Source organism: Etheostoma spectabile, chromosome 23, assembly GCF_008692095.1.
Source record: "Etheostoma spectabile isolate EspeVRDwgs_2016 chromosome 23, UIUC_Espe_1.0, whole genome shotgun sequence".
Lineage (NCBI taxonomy): Eukaryota > Metazoa > Chordata > Actinopteri > Perciformes > Percidae > Etheostoma > Etheostoma spectabile.
Window position 1 is genome coordinate 7,775,399 of NC_045755.1, and position 9,886 is coordinate 7,785,284.

A 9,886-nucleotide genomic window follows, 5' to 3' on the forward strand; every position below is an offset into this window, starting at 1 on the left:
AAAACAGGTACCAAGGCCATTAAGAGAACAGACACAATGGGACAGTAAGCAAACCCAGGCAAACGTGAACATACCATCTGTGTAACTGTTACGTAGACTTCAAAGCAATGGACTTATGACAGATTGTTAAAGAAAATGTGAAGAAGAAAGATTTTCTGCATCTATCAATTGACCATTCACTAAGCCCCCTTAGTTCCTTATGCAATGCCTGTCAAGCTTTCTGTTCACGCACAGCACATAATGCTGTTTATGATTTTAAAAAAAAAAGAGTGGCAGATTTTCCACTCAAATACCAACTCGACTTTGCTGACTGAATTGATGTCTTTCACTAACAGATTGTATCTGCTTGTAGCTAGGGCTAACTCCATAAGGTGATTTAAAACACCCCCACTGGCTGACTCGCTTTAAAACAAGAACCCTGGAAAGGGGTCCTAAATACATCGATGGCTATATCCAATACATGGTTGTGCTAAAAGACTGAAGTTAGCTCTAGTATTATAAACATGATAGGAAAAATGCAAGCTCGTACAGTTATATTGTTCTAGCATCTCCCTGTTTGGATGCTTAAATTACTACAGAAAAACAAACTTAGGCAAACAACAAAAGGTTAGATTTACAAGAATCTGGAAAGTGTTAAAGGGTTAAAAGTTTGGCTAGGGTTGTTGAAGTTTGAACTTGTCTAAATACAAGGAAGAAAAGGACAGAGCTGCTGATGTAGCTAACGTAACACTTTCAGTCCGTTAAATAATGTAACGTTAGCTAATGATTTGCTCCTTGGCCTTTGAAATTACACTGTCAATGTCAGCCGGACATGGTAACACTTACAGTCTACATTAGAGCCATCCTTACACTTTAGGATGGCTAAAGTGGCTAGCTTTTTAATAACTTTAAACTAGTAAACATCCTGGGTCTAAAATGCTTGTATTTCTTCCACATTTACTTATCCTTCCATCTGCAGCTTTGTGATTTTACATTTTGCACTTGCAAAAACTTCAAAACATCATTTTAGAGTGATACCTCCACCAAAAGGGAACTCACTCAATAGGATTTGATATGAAGCAAGGTATGTAGCACAACCAGAAGATGTAGAACATCTGCTGTAGCTACATCTCTACTTCAAAGCCTGAGCAGCAAGTAGTGCTTTACCATCTTCAGACTTCCAGTCCACTGAGGCTGCTGCAAACACATCTAGAAAAACAACGTAGAAAATGTGCACACAAGCATCTAAACGGACATTTACATAAGATTAGATATGTACAGCCACACATATGCATGTATCCTTGAACACACAATCTTTGATACACAAAAGGCAAACACACACATTATCTGGGGATATCTAGGACAGGTGAGTGTGGATCCAGAGGAGGGGAGGGGGGAAAAATGATAAAGCGACACATGTGGAAGAGAGATAAAGGGGGAACAGACTGTAGCACAAATAGAGGGAAGTGGGCTACTGAAAGAAAGGAATAGAAAAAAAAAACCCAGACAGAAAAGGAAAAAGTGAGCAATAGATGGGAAAAAAGAGGCAATACGTGAGATAAGGGTCATCACAGTGTGAGCCGATGTCTATGGAAATAGTTCACTTTGTATGAATGAGTGGGAGAGTGGAGGGGGGGAGAGAGAAAAAAATACAAAAGGAACCAATTCAATTACACAGAAATACACAAGCATTTCCATTGAATTAAGGCACTACAAGAAAAAAGTAGAGGAGTGGGGGGAAAAGATGAGGTGGCCAGAAAGGTGTGGACAGTACTGTGAGTGAAGACCTTTCAACCTCTTCCTCTCTCACTCTCGCTGACATTAATCCTAACCGTTGCCGCGCTGATAAACCAGTGACCTCAGTGACCTATACTGAAGTGTGATGCTTTTCTGAAGTAACTGAGTAGAGGTTTTTTTTTTTTTTTTTTAAGTATCTTGGCACTTATAGGAATTTAGGTCATGTCCACAAATGCATATTCCTATATATTATATTATATATATTATAGCCTAGTCCTTCGTTGTAGCATTACATTACTACTAAGCTGGAGATTTATAAAACGTAACTTAACTGATCATTTAGAAAACACTCTGCAAAGTGGATATATGGTTTTAAATGGTGTTGTTTATGCGTTGCAATGTGGATGGAGCATCAGAGCTTTTAGAAAATGGTTTTCATAATATCTATTTTCAAACACCTTCAGAAAAAGGGCAATATGTTTTGAAAATGTTTAATACGGGTGTCAATATCGGCCTATGGTTTGCCGGGAGAAGTGGGAGGTTTCGGTACCAATAATAGTTGTTATGGCTTAAAGGTGCCTTGCCACACAAAACCATTTTTACTTGCATTTTTTTGAAATATGTTAGGTCCATATGTGTTTGTGTTATGTCATGAATGTGAAAATGAACTGCTACCTCCTCTGTCAGCTCTAGCCACTGAAAAGAAATACGCGGAGAAATCAGGCCAATTACAAAAGCTGGTCAATCTGATGTCATGTTACCTGAGCTCATTACTATTCATGAGCTCGCCCAGTTGTGCTGGGTAAAGGATGCTGAGGGCCAGGCTCTCATTAGCTAGCTGTTAGCCAATCAGAGTCAAGCAGCTTAGTTCGTGGAATATCATTGAGAACTGACACAAATCGAGCTGAATCTTCCTGCAGACTTTCAATACCACACTAGAATGACTTGAAACAAGGTAACCAAGACATTTCTTCCCCCCAAAAAGTCCATTGCAGAACTTCAGACATTACCACAAAGTAATAAAATACGTATGGCAGGAAACCTTTACATTTAAAGAATATAAGCATGTTTTTCTTTTCTAAATGCTACTTTTAGCCATGCTGGTGGCATATCTCGACAACTATTAGATGTATTATTACCACGAACCCCTGACCCTAACCAAAGAGCACTGACAATTTTAGATTTCAACTGTATAATCTCCCTTAGTACATATGTTGGTCACATTTCTTTAAAAAAAAAACAATTTTAAAGATTCTCATTGAACATTGTGTGAACTTTAGATGACATTGGTAACTATCGGTCACATAGATATGTTATGAGCTACCATATGCTTATACAGATATTTAGCATTATACTGAGCTGAGCACAGTTAAGCATGTCACTGGTTATGTCAGCAGCGTCCAATCAGCACTTTGTTGTTTGCCAATCGTCAAAAACAAATATTATATAACACAGTTTGCATTGATCAGGACATGTCCCTTGGATCATCTTAAAAACACAAAAGGGTAAAATGAAGAGTAATGATTCTCAGATGAAAAACTGCCCCCAATGCAGATTTGGTCTGATGAGGGTCAGTCACCCCACAGAGAAATAGATCACACTGCAGAGCAAAACAAAGAACTGGACCAAAGCGATCTGTATGAGTCTCCTCCGGTTACACATACCCCACTGTGACTGTGTGGATGCGAGAGTGTTGGAGGCAAATTCTAAATTCAAGAATTAACAGGGGTTATTGAAGACAGAGACAACCATGACCATTAGCGCTTCACATTCTTAAATTATGCATATGTCCTTTAAGCAACCCTTGACACTTTATTAGCCATTAATAATACATTAATGATAGAAGATTGATCCTGAACGGACCATAACAACTTTTTTTATTAGCATGTTAATAATGAATTAAGCACACTGGTTTTAGTAAGTTGAGGGTGAGCAGAAGTAGCTATTACTGAAGCGTGGTTTATGGGAAAATGGAAGCCTTGAGGTCATAATGATGCACAGGGTCAACCACACAAAACGCTCACACAAATCAATTTACACTTCCTTTATGGTCAATACATGTGAGCCTGGATTACAGCCGCAGAACACAGATAACTGATGCTGGACTAGTCCAGGCAATCTTTTTTCGCTGTAAATGAGCACCAAAAAAACCCAAGCGTCTCTCGATGCATAAACAGCTCTTCTCACCCGCCAATCACAGTGATTGTCACCGGCAGACACCCTTCCTTTATGAAAATAGCATGTCAGTCATATTTCCCCTCGGCCCACACAGATGAGAGAAACACACACACACACGCACACACGTACACACGCACACACGCTACTGATCAGTAAAGCTGCTGAATTCCTAATAGGACATATTCTATTAACTTCTCTCACACAGGAATCACATATTGATATTGAGGAAGGGAAACCACAACCCCACTACACCACATCAGACCTGCTAAAAAGGCCCCAGAGTATATCATAACACCGAAGCAAAAAACGCAAATTTCATTCAGTCTCTCACTATGTTATCATCCAATTTCTGATCTAAGACCACTGCACCTCTAACGACATTAGCGATTGCCTGAAAAACAAGCATTTGAAACCAATAATTCCTGTCTAGCCCATGTGAAATAAAAGCTATTATGATATGTCATATGTATTCGGTTAAACTGGAAATCGCTGGGCCATCTCAGAGCAGAAGCATCATCTCCTTACAGCTAGGCTGCCACTGGAGTGGAAAGGCAGAAACGCTCCCCCGAGCTGCCTGTCTCGACCTTATACATGGATGTGGACAGACGATTACAGCATATTGGTTTGTTAGTGTCACCAACTCCAATGGGATTCACAAGGGTATCCCCAGTGTATGTGGTGACTAAAGGCTGGAAGGAAGTCATGAAGAAAATAGGTAAAATATTTTCATTTTCACTAAATATAAACAGATTACACAATTGTGTCTTTTGCCTGTGTCTAGTGTTGCTGAATCTAAACAAACAAGACATTGCTTGTGCGGTTTGGGCGTTTTTCTGTCATAATTGAGATCTTACTGATAAATAGAGCATAATTTAATTGAATAACACAAATGAACCAGCTGGGGCATTTCTCCAACTTGGTCCTCATGTCTTAGGCCATGTTTGTGCTACAGTGGCTATTATTGTCAGGGTGAATCAGCAATGAATAAAACACTCACTGAGTCCGTCATATGTCACATGTCCATGTCATTTTGTGTAACCCTACAATACAATACATGATGCACACACCAGGGAACAGCTTGTGTATAGTATTGGGCTGGGGGGTTAATTTTCTTGTTCTTATTTTCGGCCTCTGTTTAATTCACAAGGGAGCCTCCTACAGTCTCCCTCCATGTTGAATGTCTGTATGTGTGCAAATGGGTGTGAACACAGAGGAGAAGGGGTGCTCCCACTGCAGATGGAGACGAGGCAGCGGGTGAGGAAGCAATTACAAGCTGGTAGGCTTCACCTCACCACGCCTCCCTCCCCCCCGCCCTCCGCCCTCCGCCCTCCATCCTCTCACATACATCGCCCAGGGGCTGGCTGCATTAGGGAATCATGGTTCTAATGGTGGAATGGGCCTCAGGGCCCCCCCCCCCAAAACAACCTGCTAATCCCCTGTGGAGTGGGGTGTAAAGGAGGGGAGTGGATTTGGGGGTAACAGGGCAGGGCGGACACCCCGACAATGAGTCCACCCCTGACACGCGCCAGCACCTTCAACCACCCATCACCCCCACCTCCTCCACACTTCATCTACCACAGCGACATTCCCCCAAGGAGGGGACCAGCGAGCGACAGGAGAGCAGAAACCCCCTCAGGCCCGACATTGGCCCTCGTCGCAGCAACATTCAATCAGGCCGCTGTTCCATTCTGTCTTTATCTGATGCTGCTTGTTACTTTTTTCCACGACAATCAAAGAATGAGACATAGTTGCACAATAAATCAAGCTACTCCGGCCATCGGTGGAATATTCAACTTGCACGGACGCGAATGCAAACCAGCTCGTTAAAACGGTTTAATTATGTGTCTAAATTATGATGAGCAATGACATGCCTGATTGGTTGTATCAAAGGGCCTTAATGAGGAGAAAGGCCTCACTCACTCTCTGTCGGTCTACAGCATTAACTCTACGTCTACTCTAAACATGACACAATGCAGCCTTGAGTATGTTCTGTAGTCAGTCGAAGTGCGCTTTTCTTCAGGGACATCCGTGATATATTCGTCATCATGCATTTATAGAGCATTGAAAAGACATTCTTGGGTACATCTGTCATCCAGCAATTTCAACTTTTCACCATCTACTTTAAATCCATGCCTCCCTTTATCCTCTGTCACTTGATCTCATCATTTTTACTAGCAACTTAAGCCAGCTTTGTGTTCAAAAACATGACTTTGATATATTGTACAAGATTCTCCCTCTTGGCTTAATCTAATGTCTCCATATCCCAAGTCCATTTAGGAATCAGATATTAACATTGTCTCATCAATCTTGCAACCTTCTTGCTTCGGGTTAAAAACCAGTAATCACTTCACTGGTGGGCTAATGGGCGCCTTAACATCAACTTGCCGAGAGTCCATTCATATTTCATCAATTGCAGAGGCCCCCGTCCTCCCAGGGCCCCGCTTCGCTAGTAAGGCGAATCAAGATCAAACACTGAAACCTTCCAATTACACAGCAAGACTTTCTGATCTTGTCTTGATTTGGCTCGAGATCAAATGTACCTGCAAGGATTTACAAGGCTTTTTAGTTTCCCAGCTTTCCTGTCAAAAGGGGATCAAATGTTCACTGAATTCACCCAGAGAAGATCCCATTCAAAATGGCTAAGGTAGGGACTTACTTGTACCAATATTTAGATATCACAGCAATTCTACAGCATGGATATTTATGAAAGGCCCCACAGGAGTGGAAAGTGAAAACAGATGTGGATTAATGATGTTAAATCTGCTGAGATGGGATTTAGCTCAGTACCATCTCAGTGTTTGGCTATAAGATGTGGCGACCTGTGGAAAGGCAACAGCTGTCCCTCCTTGCATGAATAATTTAGAGTGTGATTCAATCTGGGGATCAATGGTCATCGCTGGTGTGAGGTTATTTTGCCACAAGGATACACATTTGATTATCCTTTTTTTGCTACAAAATAAGGGAACTTGGAGAAAAGCTAATGGAATATTTACCTTAAGATTGCAATAGCCATGCTAAGTTGCAAACATTTTAGCAAAAGTCTTTCATTTCATTTGGTTATCCAAATATTGAAATAGTTGTGCAAGGCTACTTGGAAAGTTTTTTGTATTGATATCTACGGCACTGCACTGTTTGTCAGAAGGCGGCTTGGTTCGACAATTTCTGTTAACCTTTGGAAAGCACCAAACAAAATTCACACACACTTCAAGCAGGGATAGGCCAGCTTTGCAGAGCCGACAACCAATATTGGAACTTCTCTCTCATGCTATCTTTTTCATTTCATTCAACTATTTCTGTCACTTTGCGTGTTTACAACCAAGACAGGAGACGCTGTCTAACAAAACTGCACCGTATCATGTCTCGACCATCTCTAAAACGGCTTTACAGCCAGACTTTGAGTGTGGCTGTTCGGAACAGCAATCAACACTTTAGCCTTATGACATGGTCGAACAACACATCATACTAACTAGTTCCTTTGTAGCATGGCCAAGCCCATATGATTGACCCTTAAATCCACTTAAATAGAATTAATGAATTCTTCTCTAGACAGTGGTAGAAAATGTACAGTACAAACAAAACCAAAGACCAGAACCACATGTAGCTTTCTGAACTGCAGACTGAAAAAAAACACTTAATCTGCTAAAACTGATACGTTAAACTTGCTCTAATCATAACTAAAACTAACCAAACGGCCTCTCACATATCTTTATGTGCATGTGTTTGTGTATCATGTAACCTAAATTTCATAACAGGAAAACACTAACACTTCCTAAAAAGGAACCAGACTATAAAGAAGTGCACAGTTGCAAAAACATGTCTTAAAAAATAAATCACAGCCAATTAAATGGGTCTTATTGCTGTTATTGAAATAAAATGGGATAAAGAGACTTAATCCAATTAACAGGGCGCCCTCTTGCAGTGTGGGGACAATGAAAAGTATTTAGCCTTCAAAATAAATGTCTTCCTTTTATCCAGCCAAGTGAACTTTGATAGGAGGGGATGGGTTTAAGAGGCTAAATGGAATGAATCTATTCTTCTGCCCTATCAAAATATGAGCGCTATGGGCTCTAGGGGACCATGACCCTGCACAGGATTAAGTATAATATAACTGCACAGTGAGTATCAGGTCTTTAGCACTTACAGTACATAGACATGGACAGGGAAGGGGGGGAAAAGTATACACACCAGGGGAAAATTTAGCAGTCAAGTGACCAGGCCACAGAGTGTGACAGAGAGAGGCCAAAGGCTAGTTTCTGGTTCAATGTGCTTCATTGATTTCAGGTTATGGTGGCAATGTGGTAGTTTTGGACAGTAGGCAACATTTACAACAGCCTAGGAGCCTGCCTTATTATGCAAGCAGATTAGCTACAGATAGGAAATGTATAATCTCTTTTTCATATCAGCTGTAGTAGTTTTAAGAGGTTTTTACTGGGCACTTTTTTTTCTGGCATCCTTGCAAAGATTACAACATGATTATTGGCTGGTTTTCACGGAGGCTGTGGGATCATGTAGGGACCTGAGCATCACACACGGAGCAGACCAATTGCCTATCTATGGGGAATATAATCATGAGACATGTAAGCCGCCTCTAAGTGCCCGCATCTCAATGAGCCTGCTTTTTTTTTTAGGGTAAAGACAGGCAGAAGAAATTCCAACAACAACAACAACAACAACAACAGGAGAATGTCTGTGTCTGATTTTCCCCTCCTACATTTGGCTTCGGTTGCGTTGTTGTCGCTTGTTTGTCTCAGTTCAGTGTTTGATCTAGAGCCTCCGACAGTCTGGAACAATGCACTGAGGGAGACACATTTCAGACCTCTCAAGGTCCACAGCAATCTCAATCCCAGGTACACTAAAATAAAAAATAAAAATGTCTCTTCTTCGTCATCTTGGTTTTTTTTCTCTCACATTTGTAGGCTATTTCTTTCGAAGAATTGGCAGATGTTGCGCACAAGATACAGAGACGTACAGCGACTGGTAAGCGGCTGATTTTCCCCCATTCAAACTGACAGCACAACAAGAGCAAATGCAAAGCCCCTGAGTCAAGATAGAGCACTAGTTTAAACCCAGACAACTCAAGGGGAAATAAGGAAAATCACGAGTAGGAACAAAAAAACATCGTAATGTGGCTGTTCATTTAGCAAACCGTGGGGGGGGGGTCAGATCGACAACCCTATGCTTTGCAATGTGGCAGAGTCAAATTAAACCAAAGCTCTCATCATGGGCTGTTTGAAAGGAAGCTGGTGCTGCCTTCCAGTAGCCTTAAAAAAAAAAAAAAAAAATCACATTGTTCAAACAGTTCGCAGTGCTGGAAATCATCATTCGTAGAGCGAGTTCACCTCTCGAAACCCATCCACACATTCACACATGCCCTACAACTGAACGTGAGTGAACGCAGAGGACAGCAGTTTTCAAAACATAAAGGCAATAAACTTACCGACACCGTATTTTTCATGTTCTGTCGGTATCCACATGTTTAGGGTCGGCACATTTAAGTGAGAGGTCGGAATAGCAGCGAAATGCAGGGTTTCGGTGCTGTGTAACGCATACTACTGGTGTGCTTTCCCCCGGTCTGTAGCAGGAGTCATTGTTTAGGTTACAGAGAGAAAGCACTACTGCTGCTGCTGCCGCTGATGCTGCTGCTCGTAGTGGTACGGAGACATGCTGCCTTCATGTGCTGTCGGAAATGGGATGGTTTGACAGTTCAACACATTGGAGGGCCCAGAGAAATTAGATTGTCGGTCATTTCCCAACTTCGTGATATTAGGGGGCGTAGACCATCAAAGCTCTACCAGTATCTGGTGTTTAAATTAAAAACGAACGTATTTAAATACTTTTGCTCTTCATTTATCTTAATTTGTTACCAGCCTTTGATAACAAAATCAATTAAGCATTTTTCTGGAAGACTATTGAAATTATTTGAAAATTGAGTTTATAGGCTAACGTTAGCCTACATGTGATACTTTTTCAAAAACCTTTTTTTTTTTTTACA

The 9,886-nt window shown here is 41.2% G+C and overlaps 1 protein-coding gene across 1 annotated transcript in view; it reads right to left on the reverse strand.

Moving 5' to 3' along the window:
• dock4b (dedicator of cytokinesis 4b) overlaps window positions 1-9,577 on the reverse strand; it is a 124,153-nt gene extending 114,576 nt beyond the window's left edge. The window contains 1 exon segment of the mRNA XM_032505199.1: window positions 9,332-9,577. Within this exon segment, the coding sequence (XP_032361090.1) occupies window positions 9,332-9,368 (37 nt within the window). The 5' untranslated portion in view covers window positions 9,369-9,577.
• Window positions 9,578-9,886: the final 309 nt, after the last annotated feature.